The sequence below is a fragment of the Micromys minutus genome (genome assembly GCF_963924665.1).
Source record: "Micromys minutus genome assembly, chromosome: 6".
NCBI classification, from domain to species: domain Eukaryota; kingdom Metazoa; phylum Chordata; class Mammalia; order Rodentia; family Muridae; genus Micromys; species Micromys minutus.
The window spans coordinates 1,318,573-1,341,898 of NC_137975.1; the positions used below are offsets into that span (position 1 = coordinate 1,318,573).

At 39.6% G+C, this 23,326-nt stretch overlaps 1 protein-coding gene across 1 annotated transcript in view; it reads right to left on the reverse strand.

Moving 5' to 3' along the window:
* PLA2G4A (phospholipase A2 group IVA) overlaps positions 1–23,326 on the reverse strand; it is a 143,802-nt gene that overhangs the window by 99,902 nt on the left and 20,574 nt on the right. The window contains exon 2 of the mRNA XM_080917585.1: positions 11,335–11,433. Within this exon, the coding sequence (XP_080773711.1) occupies positions 11,335–11,367 (33 nt within the window). The 5' untranslated portion in view covers positions 11,368–11,433. The remainder of the gene's footprint in view (positions 1–11,334; positions 11,434–23,326) is intronic.

Sequence of the window (23,326 nt, forward strand, 5' to 3'; positions counted from 1 at the left end):
ATTGTGGTGTCGCACCCATTTAGTCTCCTTATTAAAGGGCCAAGACACGGAGATTTCTGTGAATTCAAGGCAATCCTGTACTATATAATGAGTTCTAGGACAGCCAGGGTTACACTGTGAAAATCCTGTCTCAGAAAAGTAAGTAAATAAAATAAAAGAGCATAAAATCAATAAAGCTTTAACCAAGGTGTTTCAGAAACAAAAATGTGGATTATTTAACTTCAGAAATCAAAAGGCAACAAATTTCATGAACAACAAAATGATAATAAAAGGAATTTTAAAAATATTCTGATTTAAAGCTGACAAAAGTAAACAAACTGGAAGCAATTAATCAGACAAAGCCATCAAAACTAAACACCCTCAATAAACCCACTTAGTCAAGAACAGATAACTTTCCCAAAGAGAAAGCACCTATTTCACACAGTTTCCTTCACTTGTGAACTCTACCAAATAAAAATTACAGTTATATACAATCTCATACGGATAATAGAAACAGGCGGGTTAATACTTAATTACTTGCTGGCAGCCAGCACTACTCAGATTTCAAAGCCAAACAACAATATTACAACAAAAGAAAATCATAGGCAAATGACCCTCCTGATCATAGATGCAAAACTATTCAACGAAGTAATAGCAAACTTCTCTAATGTCTATAGAGTCAGAGGCTGTCGAACTTGACAGGCAGTGGATGGAACTAGAAGCCATTATGTCAAAAAAAAAAAAACAAAAAGACTCAATCTTAACAGGAAAAATAATTTTCCTTTCATAGGCATAATTTTAGGCTTAAATGTTTACATGGAAATGTATGCATAGATGCTTGCTTTTATCTCCCTGCATATTTTACTCATAAATTTAGACAAAAGAAATCACAGGACAAGAGAAAACAATATGAAGGAAAGGGGAGAAGGTTGACAGTAATGGGCTGTATGCGACATGGAAGCAGAAGAGGCCGATATCTAGGGGGAGAGGGAACCAGCCATGGGTGGGAGGGGGGGAACGACAGAGGAGTGAAGAAAAAGAATAAATGGAGAAAAGTCTAATGATTAGTGGGACAGCAATTCCATAAGCAGCAAAATTGTCCATTAACCTAAAGTTGCATAAAATATAAAAATTATTTTTAAAATATCACATTATTGAAACACCGTTTGAGACTTCAAAATTGACTATTATAGGTGCATGCTAAGGATTTAGCACACAAGAGAGAGAGACAGGAAAATAAGGATTCAAAACCAGCCTTGCCACAAAGTAAGCTTTAGACTAGGCTAACCTTCATGGGATTCTATGTTTACAAAAAACAGGAGGAAGAAAAGGCGGGCGATGAAGTAAGGAGGAGGAAGAAGAAGGAAAAAAATGAAGGAAAAGGGAGGAAGAAAGATGAGAAGGGTGAAGGAAGAAGGGGAGGAGGAGGAAGAAATAAGAGAAAGACGTAGAAATGGAGAAGGAGGGAGAAGGAAGAGAAGGAAAAAGAGGAAGGGAGGAAGGAAGGAAAAAATGGAAAAAAGAAAGCAAAAAAGAAAGAAGAAAAGAGAAACAATCAGACACATAAAATTATTCTTACATGTAAGCTTGCTTACCTGCCAAAGATCTGTTCTTATCTATGTCTTTGAACATGTAATAGCATATGAATATTTAATGTCTAAAATTCCCTGTAATATGAAACTTATGAGCAATTCTTTTATCTATCTCTAGTTTAACTTTTAAGTTGCTGCAAGTATATTAGTATCAAGTATTTCTTAATGAAGCACAGAAGAAAAATATGTTATCATTACAAGGGCTTCTGAAGTACACACCAAATTCTAGGCATGCTACTAGATGCTGCCTCTCAGTCCTCCCAAGAACCCTACTGTTGACTACAGTGAGACATCATTATAATTAAGATTTTATAAAAATAATATGTATTACTATAAATTATATTGGGCTTTTACAGTCTATGCCATGTGTGGCTGCTCAGAAAGGCCAGAAGAAGGTGTTGGATCCCCTGTAACTGGAGTTATAGGTGGTTGTGAGCTACACTGCGTGCTCTGGTGACCAAACTATGGTACTTGGGAACAACAGCAAGTGCTCTTACCCACTGAACCATCTCTCCAGCCCCATGTATTAGTACTTACATTCAGGGGTCAATAAAGTATCATTCTGTTAGGTTAAATGATTTATCAGTAAGCTAACTTTCATAAATAGTATGAAAGATATTTTTAGATTCTTGTGCGGCTATCCCCTCTGCCTTCCACTGGGTACATCCCTTACTTGAATAGAGAATAAAGGCAGCACAATAGTACTAAGTTGGCTTTCACTCACTGAAGGAGAAGAGATGGTTTCCTACTTTAGGAAAGTTCCTGTTTCTGCATCTGTAGTAGATCTACATAGAGATGTAGAAGCTGGTCTTACTCTGATCCTTGCAGCCCTCCTTTCGAATGCGTGCCTATCTTCATCAGTTTCAATTCATCTTCATTACAACAAATAAACACAATCCCACGTTCCTCATAAGAAATAAGACCAAGCTGACCACTTTCTTGCTTTTCCCAAGTGAACTTTGGAAACATTCAGAGTCTTCAGATGTCCCACTACTTCGTAAACAGTGCCATCATGATCTTCGTATCTCATTCTTAGAGTTGTAAGCGTAAAGAAGGGAGTAGCTAGAAAGCAGGAAGAGCTTGCACTCTTGGAGAAAGGTGTTTGTTGTCAATAGATGATTATCCATATAGTCTGGGGATGTCTTGCCATGGCATCCCAAATCCAGTGTTTAGTGTCATTTCAAAGGAGCTTAGTCTGGGCTGGGTCCCGACTCAGTTGACAGACGGCTGCTTATGACACGGGGATGCCGCCAAAGGAAATGACATTGACTCCACAAATAACACTCTCCAAGAGAAAGCAGTGACTCAGGACAGTATGAGGCAGGAGCTGGCTGTATTTCTATTGAGATGTCAAAAATCTAAGCCCCAGCTTCTGACTTAGTCACCAAGATTAAGCCTTGCCTGCAGGTCTAGAATTATCTTACTTTGAGTGTCTGTCCTCATCCTTAATCTTTTCCATAGTGAATTAAAATTTACCAAACAATAGGGAGAAAGCCAATGTACTCAGTTGATTCTGTACAATTGTGTTGACACTGGTAACTAAGACGATTAACATTGAAAAAGTCAACCAACATAGGTCAAGCCAGTGTGATGGCTTGCCTACATTTACAAGTCTACTGTTAACAGATCTAAAGAAACTAACCTAAAACTAATCAGGTGGAAGAGAAGAAAGATTCTATATGTACATAGATTCACTTTAACCAAAACCTAACCTGAAGGCTGCACTAAGGATGATATTACAGTTAGGGTGAACAGAATCTTAGTACTAAGAAGAGAGATGGTGATCTTTGGCCAGCAACTAGCAACTCCAACTGATCTCAGAGCTGTTTAAAAAAAAAAAAAAACTCCGCCCTGACATTACCCTCACGGTTCCTGCTAATTTTAAGTTTCACTTCCTGATGTGCAGTTTCACTGTAGGATAAGTAACTAGTGTGGTGACTGCTCCATCTTGTTCCTTCTCTGTAAAGGAATGACCAGAACTGTCTCATTCTTACGGCAGCACATGGACTCCCTCTCATGGTTACACTAAGCAGTTGATAACTGGGGAAACAGGGGCATGTGGGGTGGACGGTAGAGGAGGGAAGATGGACATGATGAATGCATGCTGTGTGGATGTTTGGAAATACCATGACAAACTGATTAAAGTGTACAATAAATACAATGACTATTGGGAAAAAACTGATTTAAAAAATCCCAGCGCTTGAAACATAAACAGAAAGATTTTCAGTTCAACATCGGACACAACTACACACTAAATCTGACCCCAGCCATGAGGTTGTCTCAAAAAACAAAACACAGAATGGAAGAAACTTCACGAAGTCTAGCACAGGGATAACAGACAAAGCATCCCCATATACCGGCAGAACATTTTAATGTAGTCCAGGACATCCAGAAGACAACCATGAAACTAGAACTCAGTGTGTCTCAGACTGTCAGCTTCTCTAGGCATCTGCTGTTTGACAAAACTTTCCCTGAGGAGAAACAGCAAAAACATCTATTCACCCCAGACAGGAAGTCTATGATAGATCAAAGTGCAGATGCCACTATAGTCCAACTTGGTGAACCAATGAGTTTTCCTGGAGCTACAGAAATATCAGAGCCAGTTCCTTACAAGAGCAGCAGCACCAAAGACCACACCAGACAGATGACAGTTATTAAAAGCTGGGAACCTGGAGCACTCTGAACAGCCTGCAGGTAGCTCAGCAGGTTGAAGAAAGTCTTTTGGACTCTGGTTTTAAATCTCCTTCCAGGAAGCTGGAACTTCCTGGACTTACTTTGGCTTGTTTACCCTCCTGCTTAAGGAGCACCCCTATAGAACAGAACATTTCAATCTTGAAGGAAATTGTTAACACAGCAGCATCTGATGGGAGCCAACCATGCTCTGTCCTCAAATAATTCTTCAGTTAGATTTCTTCATTACTATTACTAGCGTGAATTACTAGCACAAATCACTATCATGAAGATGTAAGTCACCAAGACAATGAACCAAAGATAGACTTATCCATATTCTTGCCACACTATCTGAGTCCTTTAAAAAATATATATCAAAAAGTGGAAGTCCATAGGGCCACAACCACATGGAATGGAACTCACAAATCTTGATGAGATGTTATAAAGAACTAAGCATGAATTTGAGAAGTGAATGGTAAAAGTTGATAGCCTCAGCCTGCACGGATGGCCCAGTGGTTAAGAAGGCATTCTGCTCCTGCAGAGAATCATGACTAGGTTCTCAGTTTGACATCAGATGGATCACAACCACCTAATCTCCAGCTCCAGGTGATTATTCACCTCTGGCCATCTTGGCGCTCATGTTCACATACCCACACAGACACATCATTAAAAATAAAACAAGTATCTTTTTAAAAATCTTGGTAATGTATGATTTCAGAAATGCACATGGTTCAACAGCAAAAATATGAATATTAATTGTAATTTCTATATGTTTACCACTAACAGAGAGCTTGTGGCCAGACATGGGCACAAGGGAAAAATCACCAGCTACTGTGGCTTATTTGACAATCAATTTAATGGTTCTTAATTTGAATTAGTGAATGTCCTAAAATTGACTGTCTTAGTGAGGGTTTTCCTGATATGAACAGACACCGTGACCAAGGCAAGTCTTATAAAGGACAACATTGAATTGGGGCTGGCTTATAGTTTCAGAGATTCAGTCTATTATTATCAAGGAAGGAACATGGTAGCATCCAGGCAGGCATGGTGCAGGAGAAGCTGAGAGTTCTACATCATTATCTGAAGACTACTTGTAGAATATTAGCTTCCAGGCAGCTAGGATGAGGGTCTAAAAGAGCACACACAAAGTGACATACCTACTCCAACAAGGCCACACCTTCTTACAGTGACACTCTCTGGGTCACACATATACAAACCATCACATAGACTATCTACTTCATTGTAATAGGATATCCATCACCCAATCTGTTTATTGAACTTGAATATAACAGAAGATAGAGGTTGCCTTCTTTATCTTGCTTTGCTATTTGAGCTGAGAAGTCTCATCTCGTCTAAGATGAGTTCTTGGGCTGGGATTAACCCTAACAGCTCCCCTCAGTCTCAATCCTTGTTATTGTTAATCTTAATTGTCAACCTGACACACTAGAATCACTTGAGAGAACAGTCTCAGTGAGGGGCTGTCTGGATTAGTTGACATATGGATGTGCCTTATGGGAATTATCTTGGTGATATAAATGGGAAAAGTCAATGAACACAAACATGCATGCATTCATTTTCTCTGCTCTTGATGGTGGATATGGCCGACTGTTTCAGACTACTCTATCTTTATTCCATGACTATCGTGGACTGCTAATCCAGAATTATGAACCACAAAACACTTTCTCCTTTGATTTCCTTTTGTTAGAATAGTTTATCACAGCAATGGGAAATGAAATTGTACTGGCTGGTTTTGTGTCAAGTTGACACAAGCTAAAGTTAATCACAGGGAAAGGAGCCTCGGTTGAGGAAATGCCTCCATGAGATCCAGCTGTAAGGCATTTTCTCAACTAGTGATCAAGGGGGGAGGGACCAGCCCATTGTGGGTGGAGCCATCCCTGGCCCAGCCCATTGTGGGTGGAGCCATCCCTGGGCTGGTAGACCTGGGTTCTATAAGAAAGCAGGCTGAGCAAGCCAGGAAATGCAAGCCAGTAAGTGACATCCCTCCATGGCCTCTGCATCAGCTCCTGCTTCCTGACCTGCTTGGGTTCCAGTCCTGACTTCCTCTGGTGATGAACAGCAATGTGGAAGTGTAAGCTGAATAAACCCTTTCCTCCCCAACTTGCTTCTTGGTCATGACGTTTGTGCAGGAATAGGAACCCTGACTCAGAAATTAAGACAGGTCTTTTTTTTATAGTAGCACTAAATTATGCCTACACATCTGTGTCTGTGTCTTGAGAAATCAGGTGATGTGGCTTCTTGGGTTTAGCAATCTTGTGTGTGGGCTTATCCTCAGTAGTATAATTAAGTAATTAATATCTGCCATGGGCTCTGTTTGCTGAAGAAGCCTGATGCACTAGACCTCCTCTTACTCACTTTACTGCATTGTATTAGTGTTCGAAATCTAGCTATGTGCTATAATAAAACGGGTTATTAATATTTGTGTGTATTCCTTTGCTTTGGTACGCACAATTCAGCCACTTTCATATGTATTTGCCAGTAGCAGCATCTTACTTTCTGAAGTTCCAGAAATATCCTCATTTTTTTACATTTTACAGGAGATGATGTTGGGCACACATGATGGATTATTTATGAGTGCCCTGTGAGACAGACGCCGAAGTGGATGCTGTTTATATTCTGTGTCCCCGATGAGGCAGAGCCAGTGCTCCTGAGCACATGACTGAGAACACCCGCAGCACCACCGAAATCCTCCATTTTGGATGACATCCAGTACTGGTAGGTAGGACATGCCATGCTAGCACGTCCCTGCGGCTGAGCCCTCTAGTGAAAGGCTGTGGATGGACAATGGCCCTCTGTTGCTAATATACAGTAGGAAAGACTCTGGATATTTTTCAAACCACAAGGGTTATGGTCCATTTCTGAGGGAAAAAAAGATGGACATTTTCATAAAGTTTGTTTTGTTTTGTGACACAAAGACTCATGCTATAGCCTTGAACTCCTGGCAGTCGCCTGTCTCCAGCATCCTGAGTATGGAAATTATAGGTGTGAGCCATCCCTCTGCATTAGTCTCAGAAATGTTTATTCTTGATCTCTCCTTACATAGCTAATGTTTCCATTGGTAACAACACAACAAAAAAAGCTACAACAAATTCTACAGGAATGGATATCTTTAATGTTAGAAAGCATCTTAAAGCAAGGCTACTCCATGCTTTACCACCATCTTATGAGCCAGCACCAGCAGAAATAAGAGGACTTGGTGGCTGCAAACACTGTAGCAGCCACAGTCTTCCCCGGTGCAGAGGTGTAGTTTTAAAGCCTCATCCTGGGCCTTAGGGCAGCCAGATGGACGTCTTGTCTGTCATCTACTGCTCATTACAGCCTCTCTGACTTTGTTCCATTTTCCTCTTTTTACTAATGTTGCTCTGTACTGAAAGAGATCAGTAATATATTTTTAAAAGATCTGCCTGGTACTGTGTCACTCGCCTGTAATCTCAACACTCAGAAGGCCAAGACAAGAAGATGGTTGTCGCTTGAAGGCTAGCCTGGGACACACAGTGAGCATTCAGATATATAGCAACCCTAACCCCAAATTAATCAATAGGAAAATATCTTCCTCTGAAAGCCATAAAGCACATTTTGTTATGCTCCACACACAGCCCAAGACAATGACAAAAACTATAAACTCATAGGATCTTCTTCATTTAAAAGAGCTATGCACATGCATTTGATCCCAGCACTCCAAAGGGAGAGGCAAGTAGATTTTGAATCTATGAGTTCAAAGCCAGCCTAGTCTACATAGCGTATCCCAGGCTTGTTACGGCTACAGTAGTGAGACCTTATCTTACATGAATAGACAAACAAGCAAGTAAGCAAATAAAGAAAGAATAAAATAAAAGAGCGATGTAGTGTAGAGAGACAAATATTACATTGTCAGTCTTGTATGGAATCAGAATTTAATAAAATACACAATATGGAAGTAGGAGGAGATTATTTGGAAGGAGGGAACGTATAAGCTCCCATGTGCTGGATTAGCATTTGTGTCCCCGGTGCTTTTGTCAAGGATTGCTATGCTACAAGCTTACAGTGAGCGACCGTACATGTTCAAATAAAAACTGCCGTAGGTTTGCAGACAGAAGGACTTAAAAGTCCAAATGCTGAGTTGCAAACTGCATCTGCTCACAAGCTTTAGTCCACAGATGCTCACCTGTCCTCCTCCTCCTCTGTTCTGGAGGCCAGATCCCATGCAGAAGTTTGAAGGACAACTACTTCTCCAAGGGAGATAGAGTGAAAAATAAAATTTTATCAGGTTCAGAAGATATGAAATAGTCTACAGGCTGGAAAGATAGCTCAGCTAAGAATGTGTAATATTCTTGCAGAGGAACGAGAATTTTGTTCCCAGCACCCACACGGATAGCTCACAGTTGCCGGTAACAAAACCTGGTTCTTCTTGCCTCTATGGGCACCTGTGCTCATGTTTAAATTAAAATTAAATAATTAAAAATTATTAAAAATAAATCTTTTATAAATGTTTTTTAACTAGCTTTGTACAAGGTGATAAGAATGAATCTATTTGCATTCTTCTACACACTGACCACCAGTTGAACCAGCACCATTTGTTGAAAATGCTGTATTTTTTCCACTGGTTTTAGCTCCTTTAGATTAAGTGACCATAGGTGTGTGGGTTCATTTCTGGTTCTTCAATTCTATTCCATTGATCTTCCTGCCTGTCTCCGTACCAATACCATGCAGTTTTTATCACAATTACTCTGTAATACAGCTTGAAGTTGGGAATCATGATTCCCCCAGAAGTTCTTTTATTGTTGAGAATGATTTTTGCTGTCCTAGGTTTATTTTAATCCATAGAAACCCATAATCATGAAGAAAAGTAAAATTTTGTTTGAGAAAACAAAGATCATTTCACTAGCATTGTTGAAACAAACCTTGATTGTTTGCTTTTTAAAAGACAAATGCTTTAAATATAAAGAAAAATACAATTTATGATACAAAAAAAACAAGAGTTATATGGTAAAAGTAAAATTTGAAAAAAAAGTATTATCCTGAAAAAATGACTTACCATAATAATGTAATACCAATTCAACAAAAATATATATAATTCAAAGTTATATGTGCCAAGTGAAAATTTCATAAAGTAAAATTTGGATATTAAACTTATTTTTACATATGGGCTACTTATCCACAGAGATGATAGGCTAGCTGATATTGCATATAAGCTTGTTTTAAAATATCATGGAGTATGTCTTGAAAATGTGAAGTATAGCAATTGCAAAAGAATTATCAAATGTTTGAAAATTAATAAAGCCATATCTACATGTCTTATGTATCAAAGAATAAATCACAGTAAAAAGTAAAAATATTACATTAAGATATGATCTCTTAAAACATATGAGGTCAGATAATGGTTTATGATCAACAGAATATTTAACATTCAATAATCAAAATACTAGAAGCAAAGCTAGCAGTATTCACAAATCGCAGAAATGGTTAATTTAGAAACTGGGTTGTCCAAAGGACAAACAAGAATCAATTCTATTTTCATATGAAGAAAAAAACTCTCTTGGTTGCTGTTCTACTGCTGTGAAGAGACACCGTGACCAAGGCAACTGTTATAAAAGAAACCATTTAATTGGGAGCTCCCTTACTGTTTCAGAGCATCAGTCCATCATTGTAATGGTGGGAACCGTGGCAGCAGGCAGGCAGATGTAATGCTAAGAGCTCACATCCCGATTCATAGGCAGCAGGCAGAGAGTCACCGGGACTGGTTTGAGCTTTTGAAACCTCCAAGCTCACCTCCAGTGACACACCTTTTCTAACAATACCATACTTCCAAATACTTCTTAAATAGTTTTATAACTGGGGACCAAGTATTCAAGCATATGAGCCTATAGGAGGACCATTCTCATTTGAAACACAAGAAAACTCTAGTTAAAAAGTAAAATTTACAAATACCATTACAATAACCCTAAGAAATCAGGAACTATATATTGTATTATCAATTTACATATATAAATATGTTTATGTATATATACATATGTGTATATATAAATATACTTTATATATACATATTTGCATATATATAAGAATTCTTACAGAAACTATAACACATTACTGTTCATTAAAATTGATTCATCATAATATCCCCTCTGTCCTAACTGATACTGATCTGTCAAATCTTTACAGGAGTGAAGGGAAGGTTATGTGTGTGTCTGTGTGTGTCTTGTTCACACAAGTTGACAAACTAATTCCAAAGTTTATATAAAGATTCAGGAGTAAGAATAAAATAATCATTTTTAGTCGCGAGGAAGAAATAGGGATCTTTATAATATCACATATATGCATTTCAAATCTTTAGGGCAGTTTTGTACTGGGGCAAACACAGAATATTTGACCAATAGGAATGAAGAAATAAATCAAGTCACACATATATAATTATCTAAATTATAGCAATAAAGAATTGTTATCAGTAGAATGCTTAGTTTGGAACCTATCCAATCAAATGAAATAGTATGTGTCAATATGCACATGGGGAATTCTATTCACAACTTGAATGAATCTTCAAAACATCATTCTGAATCTAGATGTCTAGAGAAATGTAGAGAGGCGAAAGCAAAATGTACCGATGACATTAGGTGTGAACTCAGGTTTTCTATGAGGAGTTTTATGCGCTATGGGAGACATGGACCAACCTTTGGGAGTATTTACGGTGGACATTTTATTGTGAAATGCCTATGTAAAACTTTATCAAGTTTAGCTTAGCACTATATCTCTAGGAGGACGATAAATGACAGGGAGGGGCAAGAAAAGAAAGAGAAGTGGGAGGGAGAGGAGGAGTGAGAAAGAGGAGGAATGGAGAGAGAAGAGGGAAAGAGAGGGAAGATGGAGAGGGAGAAAGAACAAGAGGGGGAGGATTATAAAAGAAAATTAAGACATAACCAAAGGAAAGAGAGCAAATGAAAAAGAAAAAAAAAAAACTAAGATTTTCTAGATTTCAAGACAAGAATGTCCCCCAGAGCCCAGGAGGGAAAAGCCAGAGTTCCGCTGAGTTTAGAGGTTAGCACAGGATGTACATGAACATTTATTTTGAAGGAAGCTTCCCTCCCAGGAGGAACCCACTTACTATAATGTGTTGATAGGGATCTATGAAAGACATTTTGGTCCCAGCTGCAGAATTTCTCACAGTTCCCAGGTCTTCTCTGGTCCTATAGTTTCTTGAAGCCTACAAAACAAGCAGTCATTATCATTAAATTTCCTCCTGGACTGTTTCAAAATTAAGCTATGGTCACTAGACATCTTAGGATATGGAAGTCTACGGGACTAGACCAGGTGAACTGAGTTCTCTCTTTATGATTTGAAGCTACCAGTTCACTTCCAGTTTGTCAAAAGATCTTTGTTTAGATTTACTTTACTTGTCAAGTATATGATGAGAAATTTATTGAACTTCAGAAAATTAAGATTATTCTTGAAAGACTAAAAAGATGGATCAGCACTTAACAGAACTGTGGTCCTCTTGCAGAGACCTGGTGTACCTTCGACCATCCACATGAGGCATCTCACAAGCACCAGTAACTCCAGGTCCAAGACACTCAAAGCCCTCCTCTGACCTTCAAGGGTGTCTACACGCACTAGTACCAACCCACACTCACTTACATATGTGCATAACTAAATGGGATAAAGTTTTTTAAATTATTATGTCAGGTATAGGTAAATAACGCATGTTCTTTGCTTTTCCAGTTGCTTAGCATTACATAAATTCATAATAGGAAAGTAATAGCTTTTTCACTTTGGGGATTTATTAAGAATCTTAAAAGTTCATTCATACTGAATTTGAATTTTGGTAATAGAATTTTTTTTTTTTTTTACTTCTAAGCCTTCAGTTTAAATGGAAACAAGTGAAATATTTTCCCAATTTAATTATTAATTAATTGATTGATTGATTGATTGATTGATTGATATTTATTTGAGACAAGGTTTCCCTATGCGATCCTGGCTATTGTGGATTTTGCTCTGTAGCTCAGGCTGGCTTTCAAAGAAGAGATCCACCTGCCTCTGCTTCCTGAATGCTGGGATTAAAAGTATGCACCACCATGCATACATTTTAATAGAAAGGGTACTCTCTGTATTTTCTTCCATAATTCATTCATATTAAATTAAGATAAAATTTTCACTGAAGGGTACTTTTCATAGTGCCAGAGAAGCTGTGCAGTCTGCTGACAGGGACAGAAATGCAGCAATGCTCTGACACAGCTGTGACAACCTCCTAAGTATGGTGTATGAATTGGTGTAATCATGGCATGACTGTTAAAAGGTTCCCCAAGTGCTGTCTTCTGGAAATTTATGCCTGGTACCGTCAACCTGGTCAGTCCCATGCCTAGGAGCAACATGAGTCCTAGGAGTCTAGTCTCATTGTTTTGTTAAATGAACTTATAAAATTGACTTCTAAATATTTTTGTTTATACCTACATATTAATGTTGCTCTCAAGCTTTGTCAGATTACCTTTTGTCGTAGGCAATATTCTTAATTTGCCGAAGTACTAGAACAATTGATTCTTAAATTCTTAGTATCTACATTACCCCCTGGTGCTAAGACTCTGGGAACATTGTGGAAGAGAGAAAAAAAGAACAGAGAGCTGAAGGTTGGGAAGGCATACTGTGAAACACTGTCTTGTGACCAAGACATGGTTTTTGTGCTCAGGAACTCACAGCAGCTGTGGCTACCGGCCAGTACCAAGCTCACCAATATTTCTTCCTGAATTGGTAGGGGCTTATAAGACCTGAACATTTTATACCTGGGCATGAACTAGCAGTCTTGGCTCTTCTGTCTCTATGTCCCTAGGTCTAGATGAAAACAGTATACCGTCATGCCCAATTTAAACAGAATTATGTTTATCTTTTAGTCATGCATTTTTTATATTATAATTTACATTATTCTAACCCATGGGTTCTAGAGATTGAATTCATGTTGCCGGACTTGGGATTGAGCATATTAACTTAGCCAGCCAAACCACTTCCCAGCTTATCATGTATTTCTATCAGGATACACAAAGCAAGCTTGTTTTCCAAGACAGGTTTTCTCTATGTATCGCTAGCTGTCTTGGACTTATCTCTGTAGACCAGGCTGGCCTCGAACTCAGAGATTTCCACCTGCCTCTGCTTGCCAAGTGCTGGGACTAATGGCTGCACCAGCACCACGCAGCCTGTATACAGCATTTGAAATCAACTTTAAACAAAGCTAATCCAAACCATCATTCTGGCTTTCTTTCAATAAACCAATATAAAGTTGTTGTGGGTTTTGTTTGTTTGTGTGTTTATGTTCTGCATTGCCTTACTTAAAGAATATTTAAAATTTAAATTAACTTAAAAGAAATATTTTTTCAAGCAGGGCAAAACAGACATTCCCAGCACTCATAGGTAGAGGCAAGCCCAGCCTGGGCTTCGTGAGATTTTTGTCTCAACTTTCTCTTACCACAAATAGAAAGATGTGAGGATTAATGAATGAGTATTACCAAGGACCTCTGTGCTACAGTTTTAATATTTGGGCTCACAGAAGTTCATTTTGACAGTATCCTCAGGCCAGATGGAGTGCTACCTACCTATGATCCCAACACTTGGGAGATTGATCAGGTAAGATCAAGAATTCAAGGTCTGCTATCTGCTTCTTCAGAGTATGAGAGCGGGAAACATGAGACTCTATATTTAAAATTTTAAAAAGAAAACGTAATTGATGATGTCATATCATTAGGCCTCTGACTCAGCTTCTCCCTCTGGGTTCCTGCCTTGAATTCCTGCCCTAGCCTCCCTAGGTGATGCGCGTTAACATTAACTTGGAAGTCAGATTAACTGTTTCCTCCTCTATTGCTGCTGTCCATGTTCTTTATCATTGCAAGAGAAAAGCAAACTGAGAGAGTGTGACTAACAGCCAACATGTGGTTTTGAAGGGATAAACTACATGTAAACTGCAACCCTATGTCACTCAGCTAATTCCTAACCACAAGACTAATCCAATTCTCAGGGACCCAACACTGTCTTCTGGAGATTTAAAACACCAGTACTTAAATGTGCACACAGCCCCACATAGACACAAACACATATACATAATTACAATTTAAAGTAACAAATAAATAATAAATAAGGCCAACACTTGCAGAGTGTGATAACTTACACAATGCCTTCAGGTTAAAAAACAACAAGCAAACAAACAGAGAAATCCCAGCCTTAAGAAGAGGAAATAAACACAAGAAGTTATTTGCCATCAATTGATATTTTCCGGAAAAAGAAAAATTAGTTTTCTCCAATAGAATCTGAAAATGTCAGGGCAGGCCACATGCCAGGAGTAGTTGGCTAACACAAAACGTTTTGTTTTGGTAGATTTTTATGCTTACTATGGTTTTGTTTGCTTTTATAATTTTTCGTTTGGTTTTTGTTGTTACAGTGGATGGAATTTATATTGGAATCTATGAAAGCAAAAATGGTTAAGACTGGTATTTTCACCATAATTATTCATGTTAAAGGCTATAAGTAGGCTATGGTGTAGTTCAGCGATAGAATTCTTGCCCCTCATGTGTGTGGCCAGCTGACTTCTATAGCTATTCAGTTCACAGCCTGCAGCTTCAGAAAAACATCCACAGTCCTCTGTAGACTGATCTGCTCATTCATACAACCCCTCTGCCATTGCTAAGTACGAGCAAACGTTAGGTGCCAGATACAGTGAACAAGGCAGAGCTCCTGCCTCCCAGAAACCTAGAGATTATAAACAACACAGTGATGTACAACACCTAATGCTTCTATGTTACTGAAAGGATCTCTTCCTACGATTGATATCTTTGGATGCAAAGGCACCTTGAAATCTACCTCCTCTGTGAAAATATTTTTCATGGGTTCTTTAGCCTTATAGCAGCAAACCAGATATTCTAAACTCAATCAGTAAATGATTCTTTCATACTTATTTACTTCAAGCTAAAACAAGAAAACTTTCCTCTATCATAGCGTAATATACATGTGTACAAACATGTATAAATTAAATATGGAAGTGAGCTTAATGTGATACATTCATTAGGAACAGGGCACAGTATGTGTATTGTCCCATTTAACTAAATGCTAAGAGCAGTCCACCAAAAACATTTCATGACTCAGCTCATCACAGTTTGGCAAACACTGATCTAAAAGACTTCAAGATTAGATTTTCATGTACACCCTCATTCCCATCTCCTTTCTCTCCTCTTTTCTATTCACAGCCATACAGATTATCTTTCTCCAATGTAGGATGCTTCCCCAGATGCAAATGTAACCTCCTTCCTTTGACTGTCCACTGATTCAAGTAGAACATTTAGCTACTATCAGTCACATTCCACGGTTCCAGAGGTAACGTGACAATTAAGCTAGCTGTTCATCTTTGTAGGAACCTATATTCTACAGAGCAACCAGAAAACAAACAGTGTTACTGGAGAAAGAGAGAGTCTCCGAAAGCTGGGCTCTGGCAGGGGGCTGACCACAGAGCATGAAAGACTGGACTTAGACTGTAATGTTTCCAGCAGACATGTGGAGGAAGTGGGAGTGGTCCTGTGGCCACTAAATAAAAACCAGAAGCAAGAATGGTTGGTAGTAAGCTTACAAAGGAAGCAGGGATAGATCCTTCAGGCTTCAGTAGGCAGCACTTATGGCACCAGCTAAAACAGACCTAAACTTCAGAACTCAGCTTCAAGGTCACTACCACCGAGAAACTTTCTGTGACCTTCAGAGCATGTCTTATTCTGTTTGTATGTTATACTTCTTCAAGCTTTGAGTTCCTCTTCCAACATGTCTGCCTTCCCTTAAGGTGCTAAACCAGATGTATAAAGTCAGTCACCATGTCCACCTTCCCTTGCAGATATTCTGTGTGCACAGCTCGGTGCCTACGACACAGCAGGTCCGCGGGTAAAGATGTGTTCAGGGGATGAGGACGATATATGATGGACAGTAACAGAAATAATGGCAAGTGTGTGCATTTACGAAGTTCTCACAATAACACCCTTTCCATGGTCCTCCTGTCCGTGCCTAACTATATTTAACAGCAAAAGATGCTATAAATGAGCCAGAACTTAAAAAAGTAAAAAGAGGAAGAAGGAAAATTCCACAAGAACTGAGATGACTCTTCATTTAGAGGAAATCGGTTGCTGGGGACCAAAGCCTGGTGTCAGCAACTTTATTTCCTCTTTTCCCATCCGGTAACTCCATTCATAACTACCATGTTCACCATCCAACTATCAGCCAAAACCACATCCTCTAGCCAGACCTGGATGGACTCTTCCCTGGCAGGAAATATGTTTGAGATAGTTAACATGTTAGGGAAACACTCTTTATTAAATGTTTTTATTATTCTTTGCTCATTTCATATATGCATACAATGCACTTAGATCCAACCACTATCATTATATCCACCCCCATCTCTCCTTGTCTCTACCTTTCCAAAGCTACAAGGTGAAGGGCTGCAGGATAACTAGATATTAGACAAACATGACTCATGGCACTAATCCTTTAGCCCTAGAACAACTTCCTTTTCCTTGTCTCCTTTAATTCCACCCAGATCTAAACTATTTCCAGCTCTCATGAAATTTCAGGCTGCCTTAGATTTCTGTTAGCTTTTGCAATGAACAACAACAGGGGGGGTTAGATGCCAGGTCTCTTTAGAATGGAAAGCAGAGACTGTTGCAGGAAGGTAAAGTTGGTCACTGACTACCTTTCTCCCTTCCCTACATCTAGCATTTTAACATTTCTCTTTCTGTGGCAAAACACGCTTTACGAGAAGCACTTTAGAGGAGGAGAGGGCTTGTCCGGCCCACAGCCACAGGCTCCAGCCCATCATTAAGGGAAGTTGAGGTGGGAAATCAGTCACATCATATAGTCCAATCCCCAGAACCAAAGAAACCAGTGATGCACATCTGTACCCCAGTACTGGGGAGGTAGGAACAGGAACTCCAGGAATCCAAGGTCACCTTCAGATACATGAGTTAGAAGTCACTTTGCAGTACACGAGACCCTATCTCAAAATCAAAACAGTAACTAACCCACCAAACAACAACAAAACCGCACACAATACAGAAGTGTACCAATAATCTAGTTTTAGAATTTTTTTATCTTTACAAAAATATGCTATGGTCTTGGCTAAATGTTCCACTTGAAGGTTGAATATCAAACTAAACCAACTTACAGAACAATAGAGAAAAGAATTTGAAAAGTTCTTGCTGTAGAAACACGGACAAAGCAGAAATGTTAATCAATTAACAACTCTGGAAACCAACAGAAGAACATAGGGCATGTGAATAGAATAGATTCCAATATGGCATGAACCAGGGAGAATGGAGAACTTTGGCATTTTGGGAGGGGTTGCTCCTACACTCCCCAGTTTCTCAGCATGAAGTTCTAACTTGTAAGGCAGCGCACCCTTGACAATGCACAGCTCTGCTGCCTCACTGGATGGTACCAGACAAAACATGGAAAATTCCACACCTCAGAAGTTGTCGGAGAAACCAAAGATCACAGAAGCAAGCACCAGATACATCTTAGACTATACTGTAATCCACACTGTCAACAAAACCAGACGATAGCCCAGCCAGAAAACAAAATATGGCAGAGAGAGCAATGTGTGAGGCTCCAGACACAATCCCCAACGAAACAGATGGAGAAAGGTTGATTGGTAAGGTCCAGCATATTCCTAATGTGCTGAAAGAGTGTGAGGAAGCCTATGCCATGTGAGGATCCTAAAGGCAGAGAGGAAAATGTAGGCCGGGACTTGTAAACTGCCTGAATTTAGAAAGAATTCTTCAAGCCACTTGAAAGTCAGATGCCACAGCAGAGATGTACTACTCATTTAAGATCCCTAAGTAAAGAGTCAGACAGATACAGATGAGGATGCTTGCAGCTAACCATCGGATTGAACACGGGGACCCCAATGAAGGAGCTAGAGAAAGGACTAAAGGAGCTGAAAGAGGTTGCAACCTCATGGAAAGAACAACATTATCAACCAACCAAACCCTCCACAACTCCCAGGGACTAAAACACCAACCATTGAACACACATGGAGAGACCCATGGCTCCAGTTGCATATGTAGCAGAGGACAGCAGTGTTTGGTATCAATGGGAGGAGAGGCCTTTGTTCCAGTGAAGGCTTGTTTTCCCAGTGTAGGGGAACGCCAAGGTGCTGAGATGCAAAGGGTGGTTGGAAGTGGGAGTATCTTAATGTAAGCAAGTGGATGGGGAGGGGGGATAGGAACTGGGGCAGGGAGGGGAAGGAATAACATTTGAAATGTAAATACAGAGACTATACAATAAAATAATTTTAAAAACAAATAAACAAAAAACAAACAAACAAAAACTCAAAAGGCCATACATGTAAATTAGTTTGGGTTTAGGTTTCTATGCAGCTCTTTTTTTTTTTTTTTAACAAAAAGTCCTAAGTAAATATTTGCCCAAGCATTGACTGGCAACTGAGCCATACTAACCCAGGAAGAACCCGAGGAAAACAACACAGAAAGTAAAAGCAAGAATGGGGACAGGGGAGTTAACCTGAGCAAACCTTCCTGAGGCTGACCACTATAGGGCACATCAGAGCAAGGAAGAAAGGAGAGAGGTGGGGAGGGAGGGGAGGACGGAGCGAGGGATGAAGGGAAGACAGGACAAAATAAAGATAGTTCTTCAGGTTGAAAGGAACTGACAGTACACAACAGCAATAACCTAAGTCCACAGGAAGAAACAGTTAAAAAAACCAACAAACTTAAATACAGTGTTTAAATATTTAATAAATATGTTTCTTATCTTTATCTTTATTCCATAAAGTGGTAAAATTACCCTTAGCTGATTTAAAATGACTGTAGTGTGATTTCATTGTGTGTGTGTGTGTGTGTGTGTGTGTGTGTGTGTGTGTAAGGTATATCACAGAGAGGGAAAGAAGAAGAAGAAGGAAGGGGAGAAGTAGAAGGGGAAGGAGGAGAAGGAAGAGAAGGAGGAGAAGAAAGAGGAGGAGGAAAAGGTGGAGGAGAAGGAGGAGATGGGGGAGGAGAAGAAGGAGGAGAAGAAGGAGGAGGAGGAGAAGGAGGAGAGAGAGAAGGAAGAGGAGGAGAAGGAGGAGGAGGAGAAGGAGGAGGAGGAGAAGGAGGAGGAGAAGAAGGAGGAGGAGGAGAAGGAGGAGGAGGAGAAGGAGGAGGAGAAGAAGGAGGAGGAGAAGAAGGAGGAGGAGAAAAAGAAGGAAGAGAAGGAGGAGGAGGAGGAGAAAAAGAAGGTGGTGGAGGAGGAGGGGTAGGTGAAGAAGAAGGATAAGAAGGAGGAGGAAGAGGAGGAGAAGGAGGAGGTGGAGGAGAAAGATAAGAAGGAGGAGGAAGAGGAGGGGTAGGAAAAGAAGTGATAAATGTAGCTATATTGAAGTGAGAAAAAGATGATAGTCTGAATTCATAGGAAGAACTGAAGAATATCAGACATAATATAAGGACAAGTTTTAGTTTTATCTCTATATTTTATAGAAACATCATTTATGACACATGCAGATAGGATACATGTAACATCAATAGCCAAATATGTAAAGAAGTGTCGTAACTACATGGGAAGACCATTTTACAAGAATAAGTTACTACTCACATGAAGAAGACTGTAATGAATACATATAGCTTAATTCCTAGAACTACTAACACACTCATCCAAATATCACTGAAATATTAACAGCATTATCTAAATTGACCACCAGGCCAAAATGAAACAAACAAAGAAACAAAATGGATCATCACCAGAAAATAGGTGCCAAGTACAGGGAACAGAAGACTAACCAAAAAAAGGAAAGTAATTATAGAAATGAGATATAGGTAATCAGAAACCACAATGGCAGAGAGAAATTCAACCCCATCTCTATCAACAATAAACATGAAACCAGATGAGGCAGCGCACATCTGTAATCCTAGCACTTGGTAGGCTATGTCAGGAGGATTATAGGTTCAAGGTCAGCCTGGCCAGATAGAACCCTGAGAGCTACTGTATCTGCTGCTGGTTGTCTACCGGGAGTAAATCATAAGACTACCGTTTAAGGCACAGTATACAAGACTAGAGAACTCAAGCTAGAAGTTTTTCTTTCTGCCAATTAGTTTTCATAGTTTTCACATGTAGTATGCAGGCTCTTGGGCTGCTAGGGAATGATTATTATCAACATTCTTAGCTATGGAGCTTGCATTTTGTATTATCAACCTGCAAAGCAAAATGATGCAAGAGTGACACGACCAATTACTTTCGAGTTGGAACTGAGGTCTACTCTGCAAGAGGAAATGTATTTCGGGTGCTGAAAACGTGATCAAAAGTCAGTGGTCGGTGAAGTCACAGGCCTTACTGGGGACAATATCCTGGCTTGCCTTTTGTTTTTTTGATTTGTTCTATACATAGAGATTAGAGATAGAGATAGTAGAGATAATGTATATATACAGATATAAATATGATAATTTGCCAAATTGCCTTACAAATATTTATGCTTCTGTCCATAAATAGTGCTGGTGTCCGTTTTGATCAAGTAACTTCACTTTGCAGTGTGCAGAGGTTGCTGCACTAACTCACACCTAGTCACACTGCTGACAATAGGCATCCCGGAACGCACGGTCATCTATATCTCCAGAAGCTCAAGGAACACTGAAGACCAGAGGGTGGAAAGAATTTAAAAGCCATAAAAAGGGGTAGAGTGTGGGAGGCTGTCGTTTGGATGGGACAGGGTCATCATCCTTCTGAACTCTCAGCATCTCTGATCACCAGCACAGGACTTGAACAAGATGGGGAGGTGTAGTATCATGTGCTGGTGTAGGATCGGTTTCACAAGCCCTGGCATCTCTCTGGAGACCTATAGGAGCTTAGTGGGTACTAAAGGAGAGAAAGATTTTGTTGAGTGGTAGAGCCATTGGTCAGTTGTTCATGCTTTCATAAATAACCTATTCAATTGCCTATGCTAGAACCCTAATGGATTTCATTGGTTTACATAAAAAAATCAGAAGTTAGTAAAATATGAAAGTGTGTGTGTGTGTGTGTGTGTGTGTGTGTGTGTGTGTGTGCATATGTGCGCATGCGTGTCTGCATAGAGTATTCAGCATGAGAAAAGGAATCAGCAGAAGTGGAAATGAACTAAGGATAATGAGGTGTGAATGCAGTCAAAATGTATTATAAACATGTTTGAAAATATCACACATCAGGGCACATGCTAATAAAAAAACTAAAAATAACTAAGTAACAAGAAACGCATTCACAAATGAAAAAAATAACATAGAGCAACTACCTAGTAAGAAATGTTCTTAAAAACAAAACAGCCGAGTTCTGTACATAGATCTGCCCTCCAGCCAAAAGCCAACGGCCTTCAGACTGAATGATACCAAAGACTTGTACACATATAAATAAAGTCCATAACGCTGTAGTATTGCAGCGTATTTGTACTGCTGTACCAGCGTTGGTGCCCTAACTTTGTTAAGTGCTTTCGTTGCATACAGTGAGAAACCTTAATTAAGGGCACACCAGAACTCTGCATAAAACTTTAAGGCTTTCTTAATCATCTCTAGTTTATTTTAAAACACAGTGTATGTTATGGGGGCTGTGGTGATGCCTGCCCTTAATCCCAGGGCTCTGGAAACAAAGGAAGGTGCATTTGTGAGCCAAAGGCTACATAGTGAGACTCTGTCTCAAAAATGTCAACAGGACTCATTTATCCCTACAGTTTTCATTGCAGTAAATGAAGGAGTCCCAAGGGAATCCGGTTAGGATACAGTCACTTTGCCTTGGGACAAAATCATGAGTAGTTACTGTCAGTGAGTCCACTTGTGTACTTCTCGTTAGGAATCAGCTTCCTCTCACCCACTTTCCCCGCCCATGATTGACAGTAGATAGCTTGGGTTTCTGTGGTATTAAGACATCTCTACCCCAACTATCCATAGTAAATACTAGGAGAAAAATGCCTTTACCCCGAAATTAGCTCAGTTCTGGAAATCTTACTACAATGAACAACTAAGTTGCCCAATTGTTAGAATGACTTCACAAAACAGAAGGTTTCCCCTTCATTTCTTTTAACTAGGCTAAACAACCGGTCTTTCTGTGGAAAGATTATCTTGCAAGCCTGCAGTAAAGAGATATGAACCGCATGGTTTGTTGGTTTCGTGGGGTGGTTACTCTTTTGGGGGGGGGTTGTCTTTTTTGTTTTTGTTTTGTTTTGTTTTTGTTTGTTTGTTTTATCTTGGTCTTTTTTTCATCCCCACTTCCCACCCCCCCCCCACCTATGCCCTATAATTAGAAACGTCTGGAATATTCCAAATTGGGATACACTTCCCAACACACATTTGCTTCTGTTGACATTCAATAAGTGATTAATGATTATGAGTGACTATGCTGTGACCAAAACCCAGTTAGTCATGTTGGGGTGACACAGGCTTCTCAGAAAAAGTGAATAAAAACTAAAAGTCTGGCCTGAACTGCTTTGTCACTTCTGTCTCTCTGTAGAGGGTGATGTAACAGACAGAGAGCGAGGTATAATCAGAGCCATGGCATCTGGTGGCAAGCAGGACAGGAATTACATTTCCTAGGTAGTGACATGTTTCACAACACAGCAGGGCCATCTCAGCCAGAGCCAGACCCTGATCTTCCTCCTGTGCCGACCCCACTCCTCCGCCCCCCCTTTCTGTTGTATAAAATGAGGAAGCAGCTCTTCCATCTCACAGACACACTGGGTAAAATGAGCAAATGTATGTCAACTCTGACCACAGTCCAGAGACAGGAATAAAATGGCGTACTGTTGTCTATAAAACCGATGCTCTCCCAAGCTATCTCAACTCCATCGGAGGTGCTTGGCTCTAGAGAGGGTGCTAAGAAGATCGAAGTTGGTCAGTTTGCTGAGCGACTCTTATAAGGATCTTGTGCTTTTAATAATGGTCAAGATTGGGTTTTTAGTGGAAAATAAGAAATCCTTATATTTTGAATCTATTGGGACTTTAAAAGGTAAAAGCACTGGGCCATTGGCTTATCTAATGCTAGCTAGAGTCAAGGTTCTCCCCATTATAATGGATAAGTAGGTGCTCTGGAAACAGAAGAACTTGTCTCTGGGTCCTATCAGCATCTTCCCTAAACATACATAACCA